General features: G+C 48.8%; 5 protein-coding genes and 1 long non-coding RNA gene across 7 annotated transcripts; 3 read left to right on the forward strand and 3 right to left on the reverse strand.

The window, feature by feature from the left end:
* The first annotated feature begins 1615 nt into the window (after positions 1 to 1615).
* On the forward strand, positions 1616 to 5315 carry LOC136198816 (uncharacterized). Its single transcript, XR_010672872.1, has 4 exons — positions 1616 to 2265; positions 2439 to 4182; positions 4239 to 4839; positions 5199 to 5315. It is a non-coding gene; the product is annotated as an uncharacterized lncRNA (long non-coding RNA).
* Positions 2403 to 3443, reverse strand: LOC136198811 (START domain-containing protein 10-like). The gene is made up of 5 exons (XM_065988857.1): positions 3265 to 3443; positions 3176 to 3212; positions 2969 to 3071; positions 2778 to 2915; positions 2403 to 2724 (listed from the first exon to the last, which is right to left on the reverse strand). Exons 1-5 carry the CDS (start codon positions 3418 to 3420, stop codon positions 2511 to 2513), a joined length of 648 nt encoding a protein of 215 aa, XP_065844929.1. The 5' UTR covers positions 3421 to 3443; the 3' UTR covers positions 2403 to 2510.
* On the reverse strand, positions 3452 to 4497 carry LOC136198809 (steroidogenic acute regulatory protein, mitochondrial-like). The gene is made up of 5 exons (XM_065988855.1): positions 4319 to 4497; positions 4229 to 4265; positions 3984 to 4092; positions 3788 to 3928; positions 3452 to 3737 (listed from the first exon to the last, which is right to left on the reverse strand). Exons 1-5 carry the CDS (start codon positions 4481 to 4483, stop codon positions 3530 to 3532), a joined length of 660 nt encoding a protein of 219 aa, XP_065844927.1. The 5' UTR covers positions 4484 to 4497; the 3' UTR covers positions 3452 to 3529.
* Positions 4550 to 5536, reverse strand: LOC136198810 (START domain-containing protein 10-like). Its single transcript, XM_065988856.1, has 5 exons — positions 5341 to 5536; positions 5249 to 5285; positions 5083 to 5188; positions 4886 to 5023; positions 4550 to 4828 (listed from the first exon to the last, which is right to left on the reverse strand). Exons 1-5 carry the CDS (start codon positions 5500 to 5502, stop codon positions 4618 to 4620), a joined length of 654 nt encoding a protein of 217 aa, XP_065844928.1. The 5' UTR covers positions 5503 to 5536; the 3' UTR covers positions 4550 to 4617.
* On the forward strand, positions 5391 to 9768 carry LOC136198800 (uncharacterized). Its single transcript, XM_065988845.1, has 22 exons — positions 5391 to 5811; positions 5921 to 6067; positions 6121 to 6238; positions 6286 to 6386; positions 6437 to 6532; positions 6591 to 6629; positions 6682 to 6762; positions 6814 to 6938; positions 6992 to 7168; positions 7215 to 7353; positions 7409 to 7496; positions 7544 to 7590; positions 7639 to 7727; positions 7781 to 7882; positions 7939 to 8035; positions 8088 to 8234; positions 8282 to 8373; positions 8429 to 8573; positions 8621 to 9051; positions 9107 to 9297; positions 9356 to 9500; positions 9553 to 9768. The coding sequence occupies exons 1-22, from the start codon at positions 5647 to 5649 to the stop codon at positions 9689 to 9691; spliced, it is 2901 nt and encodes a 966-aa protein (XP_065844917.1). The 5' UTR covers positions 5391 to 5646; the 3' UTR covers positions 9692 to 9768.
* Positions 9769 to 10223: 455 nt separating this feature from the next.
* On the forward strand, positions 10224 to 27463 carry LOC136198796 (MAM and LDL-receptor class A domain-containing protein 2-like). 2 transcript variants are annotated; one of them, XM_065988840.1, is made up of 39 exons: positions 10224 to 10248; positions 10301 to 10422; positions 10735 to 10749; positions 10810 to 11243; positions 11295 to 11379; positions 11438 to 11599; positions 11656 to 12012; positions 12069 to 12089; positions 12140 to 12685; positions 12782 to 13039; positions 13093 to 13443; positions 13496 to 13615; positions 13671 to 13817; positions 13878 to 14026; positions 14080 to 14287; positions 14345 to 14464; positions 14522 to 14572; positions 14636 to 14794; positions 14845 to 14997; positions 15044 to 15306; positions 15372 to 15459; positions 15514 to 17049; positions 17110 to 17220; positions 17273 to 19072; positions 19131 to 19262; positions 19318 to 19479; positions 19539 to 19807; positions 19858 to 19969; positions 20026 to 20541; positions 20597 to 24274; positions 24332 to 24481; positions 24535 to 24915; positions 24966 to 25505; positions 25556 to 25738; positions 25793 to 25953; positions 26007 to 26796; positions 26853 to 26940; positions 26999 to 27146; positions 27204 to 27463. In XM_065988840.1, exons 2-39 carry the CDS (start codon positions 10362 to 10364, stop codon positions 27324 to 27326), a joined length of 14628 nt encoding a protein of 4875 aa, XP_065844912.1. In that variant the 5' UTR covers positions 10224 to 10248; positions 10301 to 10361; the 3' UTR covers positions 27327 to 27463. The 2 variants fall into 2 exon arrangements, with proteins under 2 accessions (XP_065844912.1, XP_065844911.1); XM_065988839.1 differs by lacking the exon at positions 10224 to 10248 and having other exon boundaries at positions 10260 to 10422.
* Positions 27464 to 27516: the final 53 nt, after the last annotated feature.

Here is a 27516-nt window from a genome sequence, read left to right on the forward strand (position 1 = left end):
TATTGAGTACCTTCAACAGAAAACGTAATGAGTACCTTCAACAGAAAACGTATTGAGTACCTACAACAGAAAACAGAAAACATATTGAGTACGTTCAACAGAAAACATATTGAATACGTTCAACAGAAAACTATTGAGTACCTTCAACAGAAAACGTAATGAGTACCTTCAACAGAAAACGTATTGAGTACCTACAACAGAAAACAGAAAACATATTGAGTACGTTCAACAGAAAACATATTGAATACGTTCAACAGAAAACATATTGAGTACCTTCAACAGAAAACATATTGAGTACGTTCAACAGAAAACATAATGAGTACCTTCAGCAGAAAACATATTGAGTACCTTCAACAGAAAACGTAATGAGTACCTTCAACAGAAAACATATTGAGTTTCTTCAACAGAAAACAGAAAACATATTGAGTACCTACAACAGAAAACAGCAAACATATTGAGTACGTTCAACAGAAAACATATTGAGTACGTTCAACAGAAAACATAATGAGTACCTTCAACAGAAAACATTGAGTACCTTCAACAGAAAACGTAATGAGTACCTTCAACAGAAAACAGAAAACATGTTGAGTACGTTTAACAGAAAACATAATGAGTACCTTCAACAGAAAACATAATGAGTACCTTCAACAGAAAACATATTGAGTACGTTCAACAGAAAACAGAAAACAGATTGAGACCTACAACAGAAAACAGAAAACATTGAGTACCTACAACAGAAAAAGAAAACAGATTGAGTACACTGTACCTACAACAGAAAACAGATTGAGTACCTTCAACAGAAAACACAATGAGTACCTTCAACAGAAAACATATTGAGTGCCTTCAACAGAAAACAGAAAATATATTGAGTACAGTACCTTCAACAGAAAAATATTGAGTACCTTCAACAGAAAACATATTGAGTACGTTCAACAGAAAACATAATGAGTACCTTCAACAGAAAACATATTGAGTACGTTCAACAGAAAACATAATGAGTACCTTCAACAGAAAACATATTGAGTACCTTCAACAGAAAACATTGAGTACCTTCAACAGAAAACGTAATGAGTACCTTTAACAGAAAACAGAAAACATGTTGAGTACGTTTAACAGAAAACATAATGAGTACCTTCAACAGAAAACATAATGAGTACCTTCAACAGAAAACATATTGAGTACGTTCAACAGAAAACAGAAAACAGATTGAGACCTACAACAGAAAACAGAAAACATTGAGTACCTACAACAGAAAAAGAAAACAGATTGAGTACACTGTACCTACAACAGAAAACAGATTGAGTACCTTCAACAGAAAACATAATGAGTACCTTCAACAGAAAACACATTCAGTACCTTCAACAGAAAACACATTGAGTACCTAAAACAGAAAACATATTGAGTACCTACAACAGAAAACACATTGAGTACTTGAGTACCTACAACAGAAAACACATTGAGTAGCTTCAACAGAAAACACATTGAGTACCTACAACAGAAAACACATTCAGTACCTTCAACAGAAAACACATTCAGTACCTTCAACAGAAAACACATTGAGTACCTTCAACAGAAAACACATTCAGTACCTTCAACAGAAAACACATTGAGTACCTAAAACAGAAAACATATTGAGTACCTACAACAGAAAACACATAGAGTACTTGAGTACCTACAACAGAAAACACATTGAGTAGCTTCAACAGAAAACACATTGAGTACCTTCAACAGAAAACACATTCAGTACCTTCAACAGAAAACACATTGAGTACCTTCAACAGAAAACACATTGAGTACCTACAGCAGAAAACACATTCAGTACCTTCAACAGAAAACACATTCAGTACCTTCAACAGAAAACACATTGAGTACCTACAACAGAAAACACATTCAGTACCTTCAACAGAAAACACATTGAGTAACTTCAACTTGTATCCCTAATGTACCTACTGATAAAAAACATCAGTCCAGCCCCGCGTAACGCGAGTCGCATTAAGATGGCGGAGAAAAGTTTGCGAGCCTCGTGGAAACGGTGGTCCTCTAAGTAGGCTCGTTCTACGCGCGCACAGACTAGTCTCACTAGCAGAAATCGGAAATCGTTGACAACAGCAGAGATCGAGACCGGCGCATTCCGAGCGATGCAGCGGGCCTCTACAACGCGAAGCGATATCATGGGCTTTAACAGCTAATAAGGAGAAGAACAGGGAGAGAAAAAGAAGTGGGCCCCTATCGATTTTCCACGTGCACTGCTGGATAAGAGCCAAGGTGAGTCCTATGGAAGCTTCTTTATTACAATCTTGTCTATGATGCATTCACCAATGGGAATCTCTCTGAATATCCGTGTAGTCATTCAAATGTGTTATTATCTGAGCTTATTTGAATGATTAATTAAATAATTGAAATTATGCACTGACTCTTAATTTATTGAATTTTTCTAGACAACAACTAAAGGAGACTGGAGAGAGGATCTCTCAGCAAATCAAGTGTCTCTCGTAAAGGTATGATGTCCCCTACTCCGTTTCGAGTTTTTCTCGCTTGCTGTAATCCTTGGCGTAAAATTTCGTTATTGAATCGTGCATACCAGTGGCTGCTTTCCCGGAAATAAGATTGATGGCCATTTTGGGTATGCTACCCTTCAAATCTAACTTGTTGACGAAAGTAGCCCGAGTCGAATCCGCGTCCTCCTCGTCCACTCGAAAAATAAACCCAGAATTCATTTCACCCCTTTGTAAGTCAAAAATTAGAGAGTCGTAGGCCTAAATCGGCGATTTCCTTGCCTTATGAAATTCGGTGTTATTGGAGCACTGGGATGAGTCGTTGGTTTCATTAGAACCACAATCTGCTTGGGCTCCTTTCTGATTTTTTTGTCTGAGACGAAGTCTCGGTTTTTGATTGGCACTGGCAGTTTTAGAACTCTAGATATAAGGACTTTGGGTAGCTAGAACGAACTCGCGAGGGCCTAACGTACGTGTGTAAAACGGACAGCTCCCCATTGGACTCGAGCTCGTCGAAAACGATGATTCGTTCATCCCAAGCCAAGCGCACGTCTCGAACGTTAAGCATTTCGTAAACTAAGACGATAACCACTGACAATAGAGGACTTTTTCTCTTTGGCTTTGGTGACCCCGCAGCCAAGGGCGTGGCAAAAAGTTCATTCCTGATCTATCGGCTCTACCTGCTTGCATGGGAATTCCCTTGAAGAGCATCTTTCCCTAAGAGTCAGTTCCTCCGGTTTTTATCTCTCTCCCGTCCTGACTCCTATACCTTCACTTGTCGTATCGTTTCGCTGTTTTCCTTGCTTTTCCACACTTCTACGGCGGGCGTCTTTTTAGACAGAGTCCACCCGTCGTTTTCACCGGCCTCTGCGGCCGAGAAAAGACGCTCAAAGTCGTCTTCGGTGAAGGGGTCTTTCTCAGCCATAAACAATGAGGAAGGGGGATGTGATTAGGGGGAGAGAGAGATAATGTAATCTGTCGCGTGTGCACAACATTTATTGTTCGCAACAATTCGAAAAAACAGTTCGTTTTTTTTAATTTGCTTTGGGTCGCTTGCTGTATTCTTTGGCGTAGAATTTCGGTATCGATTCAAAGGTCATGACAGCGGCCTTGGTCGATACGAAATTGATGGCGATCATAGGTAACTTGCCCTTCAAATCCGTTTTACTATAAAACAAGACTTCACTCGAGTTGGGATCGTCTTTATCCGCTTGTAGAATAAAGGCCCCATTGAGGTCACCCCTGCAAAAAGAGAAATCAATTTTTTTATTGATTTTGTGTTGTAAGACTACCTTATGAAATCGGGTTTTTCTGGTGCACTGGGGTGCGTTGTTGGTTTCAGTAGAATCAATATTCTGTTGGCCTCCTTTCTGATCCCTCGAGCGGAAACGAAGTCGCGTCGTTTGATCAGTGGCCCCGGTAGTTTTATAACACTAGAAAACACCATTTATGTTTTTTGCAACTTAACTAAGTGTACTACTAGCTTACGAGTACAAAGCAGACCACTCTCCGTCAATGTCAGATTCGATCACTTTCATACACTGGAGTGGCTCGTCCCACTTCACCCTTAGTTCCGGATCGTTAGTCATTTCGAATACTGAAAGCGAGCATAGGTCAAAGAGACAATAGAGGGAGTTACATGCATGCACCCATTGACCCAACCATGCATGCATGAATACCAGATAAGGTAACACCTTTCCCGGCCGGCGAGCGCCTTACTGTATTCTGCTTACGGTCTTCTAGTGAAATCCCTGGAAATTTCATCGTTCCCTAATAGTCGTCAATTGTTTCGTTGTCTCCGCATTTCACTAGTTCACACGCACCTTGAGTTGTCTCACTGGGTCGCTCTTTTCGGCGAATTTCCACACTGTCAGGCCGGGCATTTGCTTTGCCTGCGTCCACCCGTCCTTTAACTCCTGTTCGTCGACCTTCACGGCGTCGAAAATACGCTCAAAGTCCTCATCGGTGAACGGATCTCCCGTGGCCATTGAGTAACAGGGCGTGGTCACTAACGAATAACGTTTTTCGCGATCCCGTATCGGAAAAAAAGCAAATTTAGTGATTCAAATTCTTTTAATTGCGTCCTCTTTTCTAACTAAACGTCTGCAGTTGCACGCAGTATCTACTTTTGGTCCTCTTTCTTTAGGTACGTCTTCTTGTAGTAGTCAGTCATTTCGTCTCCCATGGCGAATGCTCGCGACTCGGCAACGAAATTGACGACAGATGCGGGCAGCCATCCTTTCAAATCAAACTGCTGTATGAAGACGAGGTGGCTAGTGTTCGGATCATCTTTGTCAGAAGAAATGCGAACAGACGACAGCAAAATATCAGCTCTAAAACCAAGGTAAGCACTTATAAACAAATAGAGACACAATAGATAAAAAATGTACCGAATGGGACTTGACTTGGGTGGACATTTGGGATGAGTAGCATTCTTGTACACAATCAACGTCTCATTGGGACTTCTAATAGTCTTGGCGTGTAGCAGAACGTCTCTGTTGCTACACGGCATCGGCATCTTGATAACCCTAGATTAGAATCCCCGCTCCAAAATCAATGTAGCAAAAAAGAAGGTCTCTATAGAAACCAGTAAACAATCTTTGTATCGTCGTCGAGTATATCGATGTCTTTCATATCCTTAGCCATTGTGTCCCACTCCCCCCGAATATTCATGTCATTGATAATTTTCTCCACTACGTATAGAACAAAGGAGATCGCACCAGCACTTCTACTTCCGTGTCACGCAACCATACTAATATCCATCGGAATTCCCTCGAAAACGGCTTTGCACTGAACGATTCGAATGGTGGGTGAGCTGAGGTGAGCTGCGAAAAGGTTTTCTCACCATTGTCACTCGATGTTTTCCCGTGTTCTTCGTGTAGCGATACATTTTCGCTTCGAGACGCTCGTTGACGAGTTTCCAGTCGGCTTCAGCGTTTTCCAGGTCTCTCGCCTTCTGGATCTCCTCGTCGGTGAGGCCGTCGTCGAAAGGGGAACTCGAAGCCATTGGAATGTGCAAAGCAGCGTCGTCAATATTAACAGATCGACATGGCCCGTTTTCCGGAAGAGGCGTGTGAATAGGCGCGTTTGCGCTCGATAACGCGCGCCGAGTGGGGACACCCCGGACAGGTCCTCCCGAACTTGCTGACTAATGGCTTCAGAGTCGTCCCCAGTCGATTTGGAGCAGAAAAAGAAGGTCGAAAGTCTTCGACAGCGGGTGCCCTACGAACTACAGGAGACGAAAACCTACGTGTGGCACAAAAAGGACGTTCTCGGACGTGGATCGTTCGGAAAAGTCTGCCGCGGTTGGAATAAGGTACAAAAGGGCGCGAAACGCTCTGCATAGCACTCTAAAACGCAACGAAAACGGGTGGGGGGCTTCGACGCGACCCGGAAGCAAAACTGACTAGATTCGAATTTTTTAGCAATTTTTCGACGTCGTAGCGGTAAAAATAGTGCGCAGAGAGCACTACGAACGCGATGCGAAAGTTCGCGAGAATTTGGTGCGCGAAATAAAAATTCAGAAGAATTTGGGCGACTGTGAAAACGTCGTGAAATTATTCGAAATCGAGGTGGAAGAGAAACAAAATTCGAGGATTTAGTATAGTGCTGAAATATTGATTAGAAAGCCAGCGAGGGACGGATACTCATTATGGAATTATGCGACAGCGATTTGCAGCAGCACTTGAAGAGGGTAAAGGGTCTGGATGAGAGCTCCACGAAGGATTTTCTCAAGCAAATCGGTAGGATAGGAAACATAGATAGGGATTAGATTAAATTTATTTATTAGCCAACGGGTTGAAAAGAATGCACAATGCCGGAATTGTTCACAGGGATCTAAAACCGGGGAATATCCTCCTGAAAAGAGATGCGCTGACTCATAAGATTACTGTAAGTTGGGAAGAGAGCATTGTCTCTGATTTTAGAGGCGTTGGGTTTAGTACAAATTGGCTGATTTTGGGTTCGCGCGATCGTTTCTGAGCGACGAGCAGAAAACGCTTCAAATGCAGTCTCTCGCTGGAACTCCCGTTTTTATGGTATCCAAGACAAGAAGACGCAGTACTGTTTTATATTCATTTGTCTACTTTTTTTTAGGCACCTGAGGCTTTAGAATGCGTTTTTTATCACGGAAAGGTTCGTTGTAGATTTTCTTTCTATATTAGATCTGTTTTCATTTTTTGCGTAGACTTATGATCAGAAAGTCGACTTGTGGAGTGTCGGCGCTTTGCTCTATAACTGCCTCATTGGCAAGCCGGGCTTCTATGCGGTATCAAAATACAAGCTAACGAGAAAGAATTCTTTATGACGACTCTTGCAGAATTTGCAAATGATTTTGGATATACTGAAACGAAAGGGCGACGCTATTGCGTTCGAACGAAACGCGCCGGGCGGAACGCGCTACATAAACGAGCTACCCCCTGAAGTCGATTCTCGTCTATCAAAGTAGCGAAACCAAAAGTCTTAGAGATTTTCTTCTCAAGACATTTTCACCCTAGGAGTTTCAAGGAAAAGATGAACGATTTAATGAGACGTCTTCTCGCTCTCGACGCGAAGAAGCGCATGTCTTATCCGGATTTTTTCAGTTTTGTCGACTCGCTGAACGCCGGCGAAATCGTCTTGTTTCACGTCGGACCCGGGCAACGTTACGAAATCAGCCCCAATCCGAATGAAAGGTAACGTAGTGGACTCTCGATTTTTTAGTGGAGTTTTATTTTCTAGTTGCAAATCGTTGATTGCGCGGCTATTGTCTCGCGCTCGTTTACCGTGCCCGCGCGATCGTGCCGTTGTAATCACCGAACGGGGAGTCGAAAATCTGGCCAATTTTGACGACGTTCCGGAATTTTTGAAAGTCCCAAAAGTGAGCCTCGCACAACGAGACGAAATTAAAAAAAAATCACTAATCTATTTGAAAGGAATCGCCTCGAATTTTCATCTACAACGAAGAAAGCCTTGATTCTTCGCTAGTTCCGAATTACATCAGTCCAGCTGTGAAACAACTGAGTATGCAATGCATGGGACTTCGATTTGTGGCGTCACTATTTTTATAGATGAAAGCCTGCAGGATGCGACGGAAAGAAATCGGCTTATTTACAATGTGACGTCGTCAAATTATTGATTTTTCCTCGTTATTCTGGGGGTTTAGGCGAAAAAGCTTGCTGATTTTTGTGAGTTTGTTCTCAAGGACGCGCGAGAATGGACTAATAGTCAAATCAAAGGACTTCACTGCTACCAGTGCGTTTTAGAAGGGAGGCTAGGATTTCTTTGCGAAAGTCTTTCGCTTCTAGGGCTCTGCTTGCGACGTGCAACAAGGAAATGGGGCGAGTTTGCGCCGAGGCTTCGCAGATAAGGGAAGCGTTTTGCATCCGAGCCGCTTGCATGAAGGAGTGGTGCGTAAGAATACGAAAATGTTGAATTGACGCGTTTTCTATTGTTTCTATTTCAGCATGGAGGCGGATAGGGAATGCTTAGCTCAATTCAAGACTGCGGCAGTGGATTCTTTGAACGCTGGCTTTGAGCAATTTCACGAAAAGGAGAAACAGGTACATTTAGGCATTAGACATTCGAGGTGGGTCTCTGCATAGACATTTGAAGTTTCTGTCGGACGTGGACGAAGTCGTGGGAAAGAGCAGACAAACAATAGAGAACATCAAGGAGGTAAAGAACCAGCCTTTCGCCTCTAATCATCACTCCGAATTGGCCGCGCTCGTTCACATTGGCGACGAAGTGAAACGACTCTCGGTGCGAAATCTCCGTCTTGGGAGCTTTTGATAGAGAATCTATAATAGGGAGAGGAGAGTCTGAAGAAAGCCGAGTTTCTGCTCAGATCGACCAAGGACTATCACGTCGATTTTATAGACGAACTCCACAAGAGAATGAGGTAGAAATCTTTGGATATTTATCGTGAGATTTTCTTGCGAGTCTTTGTTCTAAAGGGAGACCTATTTTCCTCTCCGCGAAGGCCGCTTTCTCTCCGAAGAGCTTCGTCTCCTCAGAACCAAGCGACTGGAGGAAGCTGTGAAGGAACTAATGGACGTGCAGCGAAATGTGAAGAAGTCCATATTCCAAGCAATGGCCCAGGTGAGAAGCAAAGGGAAAGGAAAGAACCTTGGCTATTGTGCGTTTAGGATGAAGCCTCCGAGACTGTGGTGGCTGAATTAAAGCACGAATTGCAGGAGAAAAAGCAGGCGTGTCAGCAACTACAAGGGAAACTGAAAGAGATGATGGAAAAGAGAGCCGAAGAAGATCTATTGGCAAACGACGAAGTGGCTGACGATTTCGCCGATTTCTCCATAATTCCCCACGCGGAATCACCAAAAGAAACAGCAACGGAAAAGAAAGACAACGGTCCTTTGGATTCTCCTGACGGAGCGGCGACGGCGGCGAATGAGCCGGATCCCGAAGCAACGATCATTCATCTAAATCCCGAAGCAACGATTCAGCTCGATCAGCAGCCGTCGTTGGACGGCGATGTCGTCGTCAAAGTGCCGAAACTCGACGTGCAGAAAGCGTGTCAAGGACTGCAGCTCGCCGCGAATTTCTACCGCAATCTCGCAAAGTAAGAACGCACTCAGATCTTTAGAAACTTTTGAAATGGGATTTTTTTTCTTCAGGATGACGAGGGTTGGGGATTCGTTGCCCGCCACTTCGCCGGCTGACGGATCGTCGAGTAAATCGTCGAGCAGATCGTCGACTGTTCCTTTTTTGAGCGTTTCGCCGTCGGAAATTCCCCCGAGTGAAGATCTCAAGACACGAGTTACGGAAGTGGAAGGTTTCGAATATAGAAGGATTCAAGAGGCCCTTGGTAAGTGTTTAGTAGGGAAAAGGCGACTTGGTACAATACCTTTGGTTTGTTTTGAAAGGAAACAAAATTTCGCTGTCAAATTTTGGGATTGGAGATTTGATTGTGTTTTGGCCGACAAACGCTCTTAGGGTTTATCGCGCTATGACGACGACGAAGAATACCTACGTTTTGCACAAGGCTTCGTTGAAAGACTGGAGCTCAGAGTGAGACAATTGGATAGAGAATTTAACGAGTGAGTGTTAAGATTTTTTATAGGTCGTTGAGTGGACGAGCAATTTTGACGAGAGCAAAGAATGACCCCGTTGCCACGGTCGCCGGGGACGAGGACAAGTACAAGATGAATTCCGGTCAGAAATACTACGTTATTCGCGCTGATGTACAACAAACGCTTTGATTACGTTTTTTTCTATTCATATTTTGAGTGTTTTAATGTGTGAAGGTTGTCAATAAACGCGCCGCGTAGATTCTAGAGGCAGACGAATCAGAACCGAATGACGCTGGCTCTCCATATCTCCAAGGTTTGCAAACTGCTACCGATACCTCCCTCTGCAAGCCATCTTTCCTTATAGAGGTACCCAAGACGCGGACAGATATATTAGAAGGTTCAGTGGATGGGTGAGCAATCAGATCTCCGAACCTTCGCAGGTAAGCGGGGCTAACCTTTGAGACAGACCAATGATCGAAGAGGCGGGGGGCGGGCACGTGGGTCATTTTTCTTGGGAATACCGGGTGTACTCGCGAGAGAGATCATTCCCATTTCCATTTCTTTACCAGTCGTAGATACTTAGTTTAGAAGCGATTTGGGTCTTTTGTTTTTTTGCGGCGTAATAAGGTCCGGTCCCCCAACGCCGGAGGCGTGAGCGCAGTATGGACAGATCACGCTCTCACGTGGTCGTCGTCCAATGGAAGCGGCGTGCTCAATCGCAGAATCGCGTGACGCACCCCGTTTCGGTACCAAGCAGAGCGATCGCCTCTTTAAACCCCGTCACGCTTCACTGAGTAGGGCCATCTCACTCACGCCTTGGAATAGTCAAAGCGATTGAAGGAAATTAACGACAGAGAAGATGACAGCTTCTTGTCGTTGGCGAGCCTTCGCCACTCTCTTTGCACTCTTTTTGGCAAACAGTAAGAAAGCGGAACCCGGCCTTTTTTTGGCGAGATTGAACTGCCTGACTTTTATTTACCTGGTTACCTGGGCGATAGAGAAGAAACTACTCGTTTTCAGGGTTATTTGTAGGGCGTGGTTTGGCCAAAATACAATTGTGCATGATATTTGCAAACCGAGCCGCACGCTGGATTGCTTGCTAAAGACTTATCTCTCCCTAAGCAGAGTTGCCCTGACTTTCAGTTAGACCACGCTCGCCCCCTACTTTCCGTTTATAAGCATAAAAGGGGAGGAGCTGCCCTATTTTCATTCTATTGTTGTTTTCATCTTAGGTCAAGCGCAGCAACGTAAGCAAACCTACAGGAACCATCATCTTTATTAAAAAAAACACGATTTCCTCTCCTTAGCGCCGACGTGCGCCAGTCTGAAGCAGGACTTCGAAACGGGTTTGGGTCTCTTCTCCCAAAGCCGATCGGACGACTTCGATTGGACGCGCCGCTCTGGCCGCACGACGTCGTCGAACACGGGCCCGACCAGGGACTACGATCCAGGCACGGCGGCCGGCTGGTACGTTTACATCGAGACGTCGTTTCCGCGTAGAAACGGCGACGTGGCGCGAATCGATTCGACTTCGTTTCCGCCGCTTTTGCCGTCGAAAACGTGCACCATCCAATTCGGCTATCACATGTACGGCGCGACGACGAGAACGCTCAACGTTTCGGTGACCGACGTCGTGACGAAGAAAGAATACATTCTCTTTTCGGAGACCGGGAACAAGGGAAATCAGTGGAATTGCGGGAGCATCAGTTTCGATCGGACGCAGATTACAGGCAATTGGACGGTGACGATAATTTTCGTGAAAAAAAGACGACGTGTTTAATTTTTTTGTTAGGTGTCTTTTACTGGTGTACGGGGGACGAGTTGGTCGGGCGATATTGCGGTCGACGGTATCGAGCCGTCGCCTGGCTGCGGCTGCGGTAAGGCGAAGAACCAACGACGACGGAATTCGAAACGTTTTTTTCGTTTATCTTGCAGCTGGTCCTTCGTATCCTTGCATTGAAACCGACACCGATTTTGACTCCGGCTGGGGCATGTTTAGCAACAATGACACTGTGGACGATTTCAACTGGAGTCTACGACGAGGCACGACGCCGAGCTTTTTCACGGGTCCGATGCGGGATCACACTACGGGATCCGGTAAGGGCAAGAAATCTTTATGATAAAATTATCTTGATTCGGTTTCTCTATTTTAGGTCAGTACGCTTACATTGAGACAAGTTTTCCGCGAGCAAACGGCGACGAGGCGCATCTCTTTTCGAAGTGGATTCAGGGAAGTGGAAACGACTGCAGCTGCACGATGTCGTTCTGGTATCACATGTACGGCACCTCGACTGGCACGCTTCGAGTTGAGATCGAGAAAATGGGCCAGCAGGGACCTCGCGCTGTAGTCTGGTTGAAGACGGGAAACCAAGGCAATCAATGGATAAACGACTTCGTGTGTCTCAACTCGACGTCGCTCTATCGCATCGTTTTTGTCGGCGTTCGCGGAACGAGTTTCACAGGAGATATCGCCATCGATGACATAAAACTGAATAAATGCAATTGTCCAAGTAACTTTGGCTTCTAAATAATAATTAATATTTTATTAAATTTCTTTTGTTTGTAGAGCCTTTACCGGCACCAATCCGTAAGACTCTCTTAAATTTAAGCACAGGGTTTTTGATTTTCTTTATATAGCCGTTATGCCTACCAATTGCACATTTGGCGTTGGCTCAACCGGCACTTTCTGCGATTGGAAGCAAGCCATATCTCCGGACGTCTTCTGGGAGACGAAGCACGGACAATCGGTGACTCCCGACACGGGACCCGACGGCGGTTACGGCGGAACGGGTCGCTACGCTCTCGTAACGAGCTCCGGTCAGACGGGCGCGGCAATCATGATGGGCCCGTGGATCAAGTACAACGAATCGAAGAACGCTCAACTGACAATAGCGTATAATATGTACGGAAAAGACATCGTTAATCTCACTGTCGGCTACGAGATGATGTTGTACGACGACACTGTGGGTCTCGTTCCGCAGCCGGTCGTGCCACTGCAGACGTATCAAGGCGATCAGGGGCAGGGATGGAATGTGATGACTATTGATTTGGCGGCGGCTATTGGCGGAAAGAGTTGCGGCGGGGGCATGATCATTTTCCGAATTCACATTACGGCTTTTGTCGACGGAAGCGATTTGGGCGACATCGCCATTGACAGCATCATATTTTCACCTAAGCCAGCCAGTAAGACTAAGAGAAATAGAGTAATTATGCATAATAAGACGAATCCACGTCTCTAATTAATTAATTAATTAATTAATTATTTAAATCTTGTTTTAGATCCTTGCCGTGATGACCAGTTTGCCTGTCCCTTCTTCTTCGGTTTTAGCTGTTTGACGAACGTCCGATGTAACGGACATCAAAACTGTTCCACGGCCGACGACGAGGCCAACTGCCCGGAGAGTTGCGATTTCGAGTCGGGATTCTGCACGTGGCGAAACGGAACGACCGACACGGAGCAGTGGACGCGACGACAGGGCCGCACGCCGTCGTTTAACACGGGCCCGTCCAGCGATCACACGACAGGAAGCAGCTCAGGTGAATATTATCTACATGCGAAATTTTATTTATAACTGATTTGTTTAAATAAGGCTATTATCTTTATTTGGAAACGAGCGGATCTCGTCCGGGTGACTACGCCGAACTCTTGTCGCCGCAATTCTCTCAAACGGGCGCGCAATGTTTGATCTCCTTCTGGTATCACATGTACGGGTCGTCGATCGGCACGCTTCAAGTCGTTCTCAAGTCGTCGAGCGGACAACGCGTCCTTTGGCAGCTAGCCGGAAATCAGGGAAACGTGTGGAAACAGGCCAACGTATCAATTGGTCTCGCGAAGGGAGTCGAAGTGATGCTTCGCGGCTTCAGCTCCATCACGTCGGGCGGCGTCTCTTATACGGGCGACATAGCATTGGACGACATCGCCTTCAGTAATTGCCAATCCTGTAAGTCCTTGCACGCCTTTGGCTATAGAAAACGAGTCCTTTCTCCACGCAGCCAATGTACCTCAGTGTCAGAGCAACGAATTTCAATGCGACGACGGTAACTGCATTCCGCACAATAATTTCTGCGACGGTCGACCTGATTGCAATGACTTCAGCGACGAAATTTCGTGCGGTGAGCTCTTCTTCTAATCTTTCTTTTTTGCGAGGCAATTTGTTTTGTCTTATAGGACCCGTTCAAGGATCGTGTGACTTTGAAAGTGACTTCTGCGGATTTGTTCAAGATCCGGCGAACAATGAGAATTTCACGCGAACGTCTGGTTCTACGCCGTCGTTTGGAACAGGTCCCAATCACGATCAGTCGTTCAACAGATCAGGTGACAAAGATCAATCATTTTGATGGCAAAACGAAACGCGTTTGTCTGTTTATATACTAGGCTACTACATTTATCTCGAAGCATCTGGCTTACCATCTGGCTATTCTAGGATTATGACTCCGACTATTTTCGGTGACAGTAATAATACTAACAGTTGTTTCGTCGGTTTTTGGTATCACATGTACGGATCTAATATTGGCAACCTCAACGTAAGAGTCGACCTTTTTTTACTAGCGCACTTCTCTGCACGAAAATTTTTTAGGTGTCTCAAACGTTTGTTGATGGAGGCTTTTCGGATCGTCCTCTCTTCTCCTTGAGCGGCGATCAGGGCCAATTGTGGCAATTCGCGAAAATTCAGCTCACCGAAATATCAGTCAGCTACAACATCATCTTTTCTGTCTATCACATTTCCGGATGGTCCGGCGATATAGCGCTGGACAACATCGTCTTCACGCCGGGATGCCATCCGAGTGAGTTTGAGATATCCCGCTTGTTTTTCTGAGGCTTTTAGTGCTGTTTTCTCTTAGGGGGTCCCTGCACTGCCGCTCAGTTTCAATGCAAAAATAATCACTGCATCTACAACAGCTGGGTGTGCGACAACGACGACGATTGCGGGGACGGCAGCGACGAAGCCAACTGCGCTACCGGTACGTTCCCATTCACGCGGAAATTCTCTTTTAATGAATAGTGATTGTCTTTCTTAGCTAAACCGCCTGTGACGGCAGCGCCACCGACGACGCCTGGAACTTTCCCCGGTGCGTTTTAATCGACTTGTTTCTCTGTTTTCTTGACTTTATTTTTTCGTGGGTTCCTTTCAGTCGGGAAGTGCACGTTTGAAGGCGGCATCTGCCCGGGATGGATGAACGTCAACGAAACGACGAATCCGAATACCGACTGGAAAGTCGGCGCCGGCGACAAAAGTCCTAATCAATTCCAGCAGACCGGACCAACGGTTGATCATACAACAGGAGTAGCTCGTAAGAAAGAGCAACAACGGAGTTTTATGTTCTTATGCGCGGTTCTTTAGCTCCGGGTCGAATACCGTCGACTGACTTTGAAAATGAATTCGGTTTCTTTAGTCCTGATCCTACCGGCGATTTCCAGTGGACGCGCGATTCAGGCGGAACGCCGTCGTACAATACGGGTCCGTCGGTCGACTGCGATACGGGAACGAATCAAGGTGAAACTAATCAATCGTCTTTATATTCAGTTATTTTCTGTTTCAGGCTATTACGCTTTTATCGAGACGAGCTCTCCTCGTTCCCAAGGCGACAAAGCGCGTCTTATTTCCGGTACGATGATCGACAACGGCAGTTGCAGTATGATCCTGTGCTACCACATGTTCGGAGCGACGACTGGCACGCTGCGAGTTTTCACGAAAGATTTGGCGAGCGGTGTCATGACGCAGCGATGGAGTCTGTCAGGAGCCCAAGGCAACCAATGGAAGAACGTAACAGTTGGTGCCAACCAAAATTCAGGCGCTTTTGTGGTAAGATCATAAGAGAGAGCCACGGTTTAATTTTCTAGTGACTGTTTCTTCTCGTACACATCTAGTTTGTTATTGAAGGCGAACGCGGCAGTTCTTTTACGGGCGACATAGCGGTCGATAACATTCGCTTTACGTCTGGCTGCGACGGAACCGGTAAGTCAATCACATTAGAAAAAATATAGCGAATAAATAAATTTATTTCGTAAGGAAAATATCTTTATTATCCGGCGACTGACGGCTCGTCGTTCATCGGCACTCTTGCTACTCTATCGAGCAAGACGTACGGTCTCTCCGGTCCTCTTTGTCAAATTCGTGTCTTTTACAACATGCGCGGATTCAACGTCGGCACGCTCTCCATCGGCGTGACGGGATCGAACGCACAGACGCTCGTCTCGTACGACTCGAATCGCGGCGACTCATGGTACGAATCGGTCAGCTACATCGGCTCTCGAACCAACTTCGAAGTGACGATCAACGTGCGACACGCCGGCGGCGTTGCCGGCAACATCGCCGTCGACGACGTCGAATATCTCAACTGCAATCCTCGTCAAAAGGGATCCAGTCGACAATGTCCCAAAGATCAAGTACCGTGCACGATATCGCTCGAATGCGTTGCTATTGAGAATCTGTGCAACTACGATAAAGACTGTCTCGACGGCTCGGACGAAGATCCCGCTCTCTGCGCCGGCTATCCGGCACGATGCGACTGGGAAAACGGCTTCTGCTTCGGCTACAGCCAAGCCCGAAACGACGACTTCGACTGGTTGATCAATAGCGGCTCGACGTCGTCGGTGAACACGGGACCCCAATTCGATCACACGACCGGCACGAAAATCGGTCACTATCTCTACATCGAAACGTCGAGTCCGCGCATCGTGAACGATTACGCCGATCTGTTCAGTCCTCTTCTCGCTCCGCCGCCTCATCCGCCCGGCAATCTTCTCACCTGCTCCGTTCGCTATTGCTATCACATGTACGGTCAATCGGTCGGCGAGTTGTCCGTCTGGTTCATGGGACCCGACGGGCCGACGAAGCTTTGGGAGCAGCATGGTGATCAAGGCAATCGTTGGTACTGTCGAAGTGACGATCTCTCCAAGTACATCGCCAATGTTAACTATCAAATCAGATGGCGAGGTCGAACGGGAAACTTTCAGTCGCCGGTTTTCTACGGCGATATCGCGATCGACGACATTAGCTTTAGTTCGGGATGCGGTGGCATTGCTCCGACTCCGCCGCCGCCGCCCGCCTACTGTACGGACTGCACGTTCGAAACGGGATTCTGCAACTGGCAGGACAACGTCACGTCCAATTGGCCGTGGGTGCGCGATCAAGGCGGAACGCCGAGTTTCAACACAGGTCCCGGCGTCGATCACACGTACGGAAATGCGTCCGGATCGTACATCTATTTCGAAACGTCGTCGCCGGCCAACGCCGGCGATCGCGCCGTTCTCGATAGCGATCTTCTTACGTATGACCCCAAACGGAGTTGCCAGCTCGACTTTGCTTATCACATGTTCGGAAATTCGATCGGGGACTTGAACGTTTATGTTCGACCGCTCGGCAAGTCGGCGACCAAAGCCTGGAGCAAGTCCGGAAATCAAGGAAATCTGTGGCACGTGGACAATATTAAACCGGGCCTCTATTTGAAAGGCGCAAATAAGTACAGAATCGAATTCGAAGCCGTTCGCGGATCCAGTTTTACTGGTGATATCGCTCTCGATGACATCTTATGTCGAGCGTGTGGTACGTCTTATATATATATATGTCTAATTGCCACGTGATTATTTTTATTTATTCTCTTAGCTTGTCCCGCTGGCGAAGTTCTCTGCGGCAATGGAAACCAGTGCGTCAAGCAAGAACAGGTGTGCAACTTTGTTAACGACTGCCCCTCAGGCAGCGACGAGTCAAATTGCTGTAAGGTTTCCTATAACACTTATTTTATTGATTTATTGATTTATTATTTTAGGCACGTGTAACTACGAAACGGGATTGTGCGGTTGGTCGAGCGGCGTTGGCACTTCGTCGTGGATTCGCGCTTCCGGTCGCGCTCGTCCCTCGGGCGACGCCACGTACGGAAACTCGTCCGGCCAGTACATGCTTCTCAACATCGTCGGCGGCGGCTTTTTTCCGCAGCGCGGCACCGGCTCGCTGACAACAATCAAATTCCGTCAGACCGGCAGTAGATGCGAGCTCTGTTTCGCCTACTACGTTTACGCCCAATCCGGAACGGCAGCCACGTTGGAACTCGTGGTGCGCGGCCGGAAGCCGACCGACGAGCGCCTCTGGCTTTTCCGCGGTACGACGGCGTCGGGAGCATGGCAGAGAGTGTGCGTGCGTGTCGGCGGCATAGCGACGCAATTCACGCTATCCTTTGAAGCCACCTATTCAACGGGCTTCTTCTCCGACACGCCTACGATTGCGGTCGACGACGTCAGATGCGAGAATTGTTCGCGTCCGATTAAGGCGTGTCGCGCCGACGAGTTCCAGTGCTTCGACGGCCACTGCATATCGCAATCGCGACGGTGCGACTTCTCCGACGATTGCGGCGACGGAACGGACGAGGCCGGATGTCCGCCCCAGCAAGGCAATTGCAATTTTGAAATTCCGTGCAATTGGACGAACGTCGTCGGCGTTGACGACTTCAATTGGACCGTCGCGACGTCGACGCCTTCGACGAGCACCGGTCCCGTATTCGATAACACCTATAAAAATGCGACGGGACATTTTCTCTACATCGAAACGTCGTCGCCTCGTCAAAACGGCGACACCGCTCGATATCAAAGTCCCACGTTCGCGCCGACACCGCTCAATACTCAATGCGAAATGCGCTTCGCTTATAACATGTACGGCGCCGATATCACGTGGCTACGCTGTTACATTTTCGACCTCACGACAAGCGCGACGACGCTGCTCTGGTCTCGTACCGGCAATCAGGGTCACGAGTGGCATCAGGCAGTGATTCCCCTCAAAAGCTCAACGTCCTATTATATCTACTTTGAAGCGGCGCGGGGACGCAGTTTCAACGGCGATACGGCTATTGACGATATTTCGTTTTTCGGATGCGGCGGCGCTTTGCCACCCGATTTCAATCAGACCGTGTGTTGGGTCTATCAGAGTAAGTGCAATTCGGGCGAATGCATATACGATCACTGGTTCTGCGACGGGATATACGATTGCGCCGACGGTTCCGACGAACTGAATTGTCCCACGGCCGGACCCACGCCCACGCCCTATCCCGTCGTACCGGGATCGTATCTACCCGATCAAACGTGCACTTTTGAAACGGATTTGTGCAAGTGGTCCAACGACCAAAACGATGATTTGGAATGGTCACGTGACAGCGGCGGCACGCCGTCGCTCGATACGGGACCGAGTGTCGATCACACGCTCGGAACGTCGAGAGGATTTTATATCTTTATTGAAACGAGCGTTCCCGCCTCTAGTGGCGATATTGCCAATTTGTATAGTCCTTACTTCCAAGTTGCTGGCGAAGCGTGCGCCGTCTCGTTTGCCTATCACATGTACGGAGTGGCGATTGGGACTCTGCAAGTCGTCGTTCAGCCGAAAGATTCGAGTTTGAGCGAGAAAGTCGTCTGGACGATGAGTGGCGATCAAGGAAATCAATGGTTCGTTGCCAACACGACGCTCGGCGGTTTTATTACGAACGAGTCGCGAATCGTTTTCCGTGCGACGCACGGATCGGGATTTTTCGGCTGGGAAGGTGACATCGCTTTGGATGACATCAAAATCATGAATTGCGACCCAAGTGAGTGAAAACATCAGTAAATCAATAAGTCAATAAATACGTTTTTTTCTGTGTGCAGGGATTCGACTTCCGCCTTGCTCGAAGAACCAGTACACGTGCACGTCGTCTCGAACGTGCATCGACTTTGACAAACTCTGCGATTTCAATTCCGACTGTCCGAACGGCGAAGACGAAAATCCGGCCTATTGCTGTACGAGCGTCGAAATCATCGAAGAGATTATTATTCTACATCGTCTCCTTTTTAGCTATTACTCCGGGTCGATGCGATTTCGAGGGCTGCACTGGAAGCTGCCCGTGGTACAACGTCCAAGACGGTTCTGACGATTTCGACTGGTTCGGCGCTAAGGGATCGACGATTTCATTCAACACTGGACCTTCAGTCGATCACACGACGAACACAGCAAACGGTAATAATATTATTTAAAAATTGGGACGTTCACTCGTATGATTCTCGTCGTCTCTCAAGGCCGATACCTCTACACGGAGACGTCTTTCCCCCGTCAAGAGAACGAAACGGCGGCGCTTATGAGCGGGATGTTCCAGTCGCCTGTTCGCGATCAGCAGTGCCGACTTCACTTTTACTATCACATGCAAGGCGCGACGATTGGGACTTTGAACGTTTGGTACGTTCCAAACAGAGGCGCGGTGTCTCTGCTCTTCACCCGATCAGGAGCTCAACCGAGCGGATGGCTCCGAGGCGAATCGGACTATATCCCAACGGGAAGCTCGTTCCAAGTACGTCGATTTCACGGCACGCGTTGTAGACGAATCTATATTGCTTTTAGATTAAATTTGAAGGCGTTGCTGGCTCTAGTTTCACTGGCGACATCGCTATCGACGACGTCACGTTTTCGGAAGGATGTTCTCAGCTCGACGTCAATCAACCAGCTCCCCAAGGTAAAATTCCGTGAGATTTTTTAGTTAAAGAATGTCATTTATTTATCTCGTTTTAGCTATTGATTGCGCCGCTTGCGATTTCGAGGCCCCCGGCATCTGCGGCTGGTACCACGACTGGTGCAGCAGCACGTACATGATCAAGAACTACGGCTTCGCCTCCTTTTTCCCGACTGGCCCCATCGCCGATCACACGATCAAAAACGCCAGCGGTCAATACATTCACATTGTCAGCGCCAATCATCCGAACGGCGGCACGGATATGTTGCTTAGCCCTATGATGAAGCGTTCCGTAGCCAACGATCAGGTCTGCTTCTGGTATCACATGTTCGGCACGCACGTCGGTCGTCTGGAGGTGCACTCGCTCTGCATGGACGACGGTTCCGACACGCTTCTGTGGAACGTCGCCGGTAGTCAGGGACGCGAGTGGAACTACGGATGCGTCAATCTGTTGCAGACGTGCAACGGTCGAGCGGGAGCGCCTTTCCACGTCAAATTCGTCATCGTGCACAACGGGGGACCGGAGGGAGACATCGCTCTGGATGACATCTCCTGCGGACCCATACCAATCACAAGTAAGATTTTTTCATGGATATGGATTTTTCAATTTAATTGATTATTGGTTTTTAGCACCTGCGCCGTGTTCGAACAGTCCGGGTCTATTCCGATGCAACAACGGTGCGTGCATCAACTCCGGCAGCGTGTGCGACTTCAACAACGATTGCGGCGACTTTTCCGACGAGGTCATGTGCAGTCGCAACTGCACGTTCGAAGTCGACTTCTGCAACTGGCAAAACGAGCAATATTTCGACTGGCACGACTGGCTGCGCAATCGCGGACCGACGCGCAATAACAACACGGGACCCTCAGTCGATCACACCCTCGGCACTGCCCAAGGCTGGTACATCTACGCCGACTCGCTCGACGGCACCTTCTACGGAGCTGACGTGTGGCTCGTATCGAAGCCCATAGCGCGTACGGGTCCCAACTGCAAGATATCCTTCTGGTATCACATGTACGGCGACGATGGCCCGTCGGTCGGAATGCTCGGCGTCGTTCTCAAATTCGGCACACGTTTCGTGAACCTGTGGAGCCAGCACGACAACCAAGGCGACCAGTGGCACTACGCCGAAGTGACGATCGGCAAGCGAAACAATTTCGAACTCGTTTTCTTCGGCGAAAACGGCTACACGGCGCCGGGCGACTCGCCGACGTCGGATATGGCTCTCGACGACATCGGCTTCTCGAATTGCGAAGCGCTGCCCATCTATCGATGCCTGCGAAACGAATTCACGTGCGACAACTACGAATGCATCGCGTCGAATCTCCGCTGCGACTACGAAGACGATTGCGGCGACGGTAGCGACGAGAAACGATGTCCGCTCGTCGTCGGCAATTGCAATTTCGAAAAGGACATGTGCGCTTGGGAGAACGTTCAAACGGACGATTTCGATTGGTCGAGACAACAGTGGTTCTCGCTCACCGGAAAAACGGGACCCAATTACGATCACACGATTGGAAATGCGAGCGGATGGTATATGTACATCGAGACGTCGGCGCCGCGAACGCCCGGCGAAATAGCCGTGTTTTCGAGCAAGAACGCTTATCCGGCGACGACGGATAATCAATGCCGATTGAGATTCTGGTATCACATGTGGGGAAATACGGTTGCGAATATGACCGTGCGATTGGTCGCTCAAAACCAAGCGAAAACGGCCTACGACGTTTGGTATGAAGAGGGTGACCATGGCAACGTGTGGTTGCGCGCCGAGATCGTCATATCGATTCCGTACGACTATAAAATCACGTTCGTTGGCGTGCGCGGTTCGTCGTTCCTCGGCGATATCGCTATTGACGATATATCGTTAACGCCGGCTTGCGCGAGCGGATCGACGGCGACGCCGGGACCCACGTCGAAGGCGTGTCTCGCCGGCGAATTCTCGTGCTCGAACGGAAATTGCGTGCCGGCTGGATGGCGTTGCGACGGCGCCGACGACTGTCGCGACGGAAGCGACGAGAAGAATTGTCCAACAATTGCGCCGAGCCCTTGTTCGTGCGACTTCCAGGCACCGTGTGCGTACGTGAACAGTCAATACGATTCGGGACTCGATTGGCAAGTGGGACGCGGCGCTACGGTGAACCCGGGAACTGGGCCTCCCTTCGATAACACGTACAAGAACGCTCTCGGCGGTTACATCTTCGTCGACGGTTCGAAAGCTCGTCCCTACGATCGTACCGTACTTGAAGGACCGTATACGACAAGCGTCTATCCGCAGACGTGTCAAATCACGTTTTTCTATCACATGTACGACAAGGCGGGTAAATCGTCGATGACGCTTTCTCTCTATACGTACGGTGTGAAATACGGTCTCAAAACGACGACGTTCTCCGTAACGGGATCGCAGGGAACGAGTTGGCATCCGGCGACGGTCGACTTGCGCGTTACGGAGAAATTCCGCGTGCATTTCGTCGTCGAATACGGTGCCGCCGCCGGAGGCGACGTCGCTCTCGACGACATCAGTTGTCACTTGTGCTCGTTCGATCCGGCGGTTAAGGACCAAACGTACGGATACGGCGCTCTGGCGACCGGATGTTCGGACGGACGACGCGAGGGTCTTTTCACGAGTATCAACTCGGCTGTGTGTCGAGGTCAGTGGGCCGGACAACAGAGTCTTCGTGCGGTTCGTTCGGCGGGAAATCCGTCGTGCGGAAACAATATGAATAAGCAGTGCACTAGTCCCGCCGATTTGTGCGCTTCTGGGTGGCACGTGTGCGGCTCAACGGCGAAAAGCGACGATTTCTCGTTGAAAATGAGTGGAGCCGATTGCAATAAGAACTACGGTAATTATCCGGCGGCTATGAACTATTGCCCGTCGGGACCGTGCCCGCCTTCGTATACGAACAAAGACTACGGCTGTACTTCTGGCGTCGGCGCATGCGATTCGCCCGTTTGCTGCGGTATCGGATGCAAATCCGATTCTTTCTGCACCAGCAGCGTTTTCAAATCGACAATGTTTACGTCGATTGGGGCAGGATCCGGGTGCAATTCTATTACCGGCTACGTCGCCGGTGGCGTCGTTTGCTGTAGCGACTTCTTAGGCACGCCCGCGCCGCCTACGACGCCGACGCCGACGACTCCGCCCTGTCCGACACCGGCAGCCTCTCACACTCTCGATTGCGATTTCGAGAACAAGGATCTGTGCCAGTGGAGAGGCGTCAAAGGCAACGAACTCGATTTTCTCATCGATTCCGCCGGCACCCCAAGTTTCAACACGGGTCCGAGCGCCGATCACACGAAGGGAACGTCGGCGGGAACATACGTTTATATCGAGACGTCGTTTCCGTCGTCGTCGGGCGACAAAGCTCAAATGCGATCGCCGCTTCTCGATCCGTCCGATTCGTGCTGCTCGCTCACCTTCTGGTATCACATGTTCGGCGCGACGATCGGTTCTCTGAGCGTCTATCTCGAAACGGGCGGTAAATCGACGCAGATTTGGACGAGACGACGCGCCCAGGGCAGTCGATGGATCCAAGGCACCGTTCCTCTTATCAGTTCCACGCCGTATACGATTCGCTTTGAAGCGGTCGCTGGGACGAGTTTCACCGGCGATATCGCTCTCGACGACATCAAATTCGTCGGCTGTCCGCCTGGTCCGACGCCGCCGCCACCGCCGACCTATCCGCCGGGCGTGGGCGTGGGCGATTGTAATTTCGAGAGTTGTGTTGGTGGTTTGTCGCCGTGCTGCTGGAAGAATATCGCGCAGGGCGATTATTTCGATTGGATACGAGGCAAGGGGCTCACTCCTTCGGTGACGACGGGACCGTCGAGCGATCACACGTACGGAAACTATTCCGGACATTATATGTACATCGAAGCGTCGGATCAGCGTCTGTTTTCGTGGTACAACGCGAAATTGGTGAGTCGAAAGATGAAGGGAATTGTCAAGCCCGGACTTTGTTCGTTGACGATTTGGTATCATATGAGTGGAAGCAACGTCGGTCGATTGACGATTTTGAAGGAGCCGGACAACGTCTTTTCGTTCAGCTATCCGACGCTGTGGACGGCGAGAGGAGATCAGGGCAGCATGTGGAAGAACGTCACCGTCGATCTTTACACTACCGCTTATTCGAGTAACGATTTTCAACTGTCGGTTCGCGCCGATCTGGTTACGTCGCGATCGAGCGATATTGCCGTTGACGATTTCATGTTTTCCGACGGTTGCGACACCTATTTTATGGACACGAAGCCGTGCTATAATCTCGACGTTTGTCATCCGGTTACCAATGAAACGATGCCGCCAACTCAGGGTAAGAAAATAGACACCAAAGATAGAAAGAGGTTCTATGCGTTCTTTTTATTAATAGGTCCGGTTACTGGTGATTGCACTTTTGAAACTGGCGCTTGCTTCTGGAACAACGTCATCTGCGATGACGATGATTGGCTTATCAACGAAGGCCCGACTCCCTCGTTCAGCACGGGTCCCTCTGTGGATCACACAACGAATACCAACAAAGGCAGGCTGCTTCAATCAATAAATCTATTGCGATTATTATGTCTTTTTTTTCAGGTCACTTCCTTTATTACGAAGCCGGAAGTTTCTTCTCGCAGCTGAAGGAGGGCCGAAAGGCAATTCTCGAGAGTCCCAACATCAAAGCGACGCCGTCGTCGTGCTCGATGAAACTTTGGTATCACATGTTCGGCAATCAGATGGGCTCCCTCCTCATTTATCTCAAGAGCGACACGGGCTTCCGACTTCTGAAAACCATCGACGGCAATCAGGGTAACGTTTGGCAAATGACCAACGTGACGTTGGCCAGTTTCACCGACTTCCGCGTTCACATTATCGCGAGTCGAGGCGACGGCGAGAGAAGCGATATAGCGATCGACGATATCACGTTCAGCGGATGCAGATTCGACAGTTCGGCGTCCAACACCTACTGCTCACAGGGTACGAGAAAAATCAATACTAATTATATATATTTTTATATTTTATTTTAGCTCTTAAAACGGGCTGCTCCGACGGAAGTCGCGAAGGATTCTTCAGTCAACCCAACGTCGCCGGTTGCCTTGGCGACTGGGACGGCTGGAGAAGTCTTCGCGATCGACCGACAACCCGTCGCTGCGGCAACCAATTCGACGACGGAACGAGCGTGAAATGCTTCGCTCCCTCCGACATTTGCGATTCGGCGAACGGATGGCAAGTGTGCGGCTACGGCGGCGTCTCCGGTGAAGTTCCCGGATTCATTAACAGCGCCGCGTGCAAGACGGCCGGCTACGGACGCTTCAGCGCCGGAATAAATCACTGCAACAAGCGTCAGAACGTGTGCGAGAAGCCGCGCGCTAACATCGACTACGGTTGCACGCATTATGACGTCGAATGCGACGAGCCGTTGTGCTGTGGACTTTCGTGTACCGATCAGTCAAAGGTCGCATGTGATGGAGGTTTTTGGCCCGGGGCTACGTCCTACACGCCTATGTCCCTCTTTTCCGGATGCTCGCGTTTGACGTCGAGCGAAGCTGGCGGCGTCATGTGCTGCTGTAAGCGTAGATCGAATAATTAATACGTATTTAATTATTGATTTTTTTAGATAATAAGACGTTCGTCCCGCCGACGAAGCCTCCCGGTTTGTGCGCGACGTGTTCGTTCGATTACGGCATGTGCGGTTTCTATGACGAGAACAAGGATAATTTCAACTGGCAACGCAATCAGGGGCGCACTCCCGGATTCAACACGGGACCGGATAACGATCACACTACGGGCACGTCAACTGGTATGAGTATATTTAATTGAATTAAATTTTGTGACGTTGATTTGCTGTGCGTAGGATTTTACATGTACATCCAAACGGGCTTCTTTGTCAGTATCAATCCCAACGACGTGGCAATTCTACGAAGTCCCGAGTACAATAAGACCGATTTGGCCTGCGACGCTTGCATGCTCGAATTCTGGTACCACATGTATGGATCAACAGTGGGATCTCTTGAAGTAAGTAACCCAACATATATATGTGTATATGAATACACGTGTCTTTTCTCTAGGTCTACGTTGAGGAGACGTACGACAAAGGCGTCGCCTCTCGTTCTCCCGTCTGGAGTCTCTCCGGCGACCAAGGCAACAGCTGGAAACTCGCCCAAATCTATCCGATGAACGTCACGTCGCCGACCTTCCACATTCTCTTCCTCGCTCGAGCGACGGGCGGCCGATTCGGCGACACCGCCATCGACGACGTCACACTCAAATCGTGCCCTTCGTCGCCGCCGCCGCCGCCGTCGTGTCCGCCCAACGAGTGGCGTTGCGCGAGCGGACGCGAATGCATTCCGATGATCCAGCGTTGCAACGGAGCGAAGAACTGCAAGGACGGTTCGGACGAGCTCGGCTGCTTGACCGATTGCCACGAACTCTTCTGCGTCAACGGGGGAACGTGCTACATCCAATTCGGCGAATCCTATTGCCATTGCGTTGGACCGTTCGGCGGACGACGATGCGAGAAGCCGATTACGGTGACGTCGGCTCCGGCGACTCCCAAGACGACGACGAAGGCACCTGCGACGATGCGCCCATCGACTGCGGCGCCGACCGTGTCCGCCTGTCCGAACCAAGCGTGCGATCCGACGGCGAACGATTGCGTTTGCAGCGTTCTCAGCGAACCGCTTTATTGTCAAACGTGCGAGCAGACGGCTGATACGTGCAACTACTGCGTCTGTCAAGTGATACAGGGACAGAGAATGTGCTTCTTCACGCAGGCGTACGTTAACCAACTCAAACAAGCTGTCGTTGGGGGCTCGCCGTCGCCGAAGCCTACGGAAGGGAAAAGCAGCAGCCATCACGGTATTCCATATAATCATTATTAATAATCATTATTTTATTTTTATTTTTTAATGTAGCTGGTATGTATGCTGCTATTGGAGTGAGCATAGGCGTTGTGGGCATCATTGTTGTCGCTGTTATTATCTATCTTATTTTGTCCAAGAAGTAAGTCGTCGATTCTCGCCGCAATTTTTTTCTTGGTAACTCTGAGGCGTTTTTATAGGTATCAGACTCAGAAGGACGTCGCCTCCGGTGCGAGCCGACCTCGAAGCGGAATGTTGTCCGAAGCTGCTTCGGGCATCGGTAATCCTGTCTACAGCATGTACGGCGCTGAGGACGGCGGAACGGGCGGCATGGACAACATCGACGACGTGAGTTTCGTCTAATACAAATAGAAATTAAAATTAGACATTTTTTTATCTTCTTAGGTTGATATGTCTGATATGTTTGCGCCAGGTGAAGCGACTCTACCAAAGTTCCAGGGCACTCTAGGCAAGGAGGCTCAGGCCAATCCTCTATACGCAGATCCGTACGCCCAGATGGATCAGTAACGTTTTTTACGTACGCACAGCTGCTCTTTGTATGATGAATGTTTGCTAACTGTGAATGTTTTTGCTGTTGTTTCATTATTTTTATAGTCTTTTTCATGTTTTGCTGCAAGACGACACAATCGTTTTTTTACAATGAATGCGTGGCCCAAGTTCAGCGTGATTCAGCCAGCGAACATAAAAGTGTAAGTAC

Source organism: Oscarella lobularis, chromosome 19 (assembly GCF_947507565.1).
Source record: "Oscarella lobularis chromosome 19, ooOscLobu1.1, whole genome shotgun sequence".
NCBI lineage: Eukaryota > Metazoa > Porifera > Homoscleromorpha > Homosclerophorida > Oscarellidae > Oscarella > Oscarella lobularis.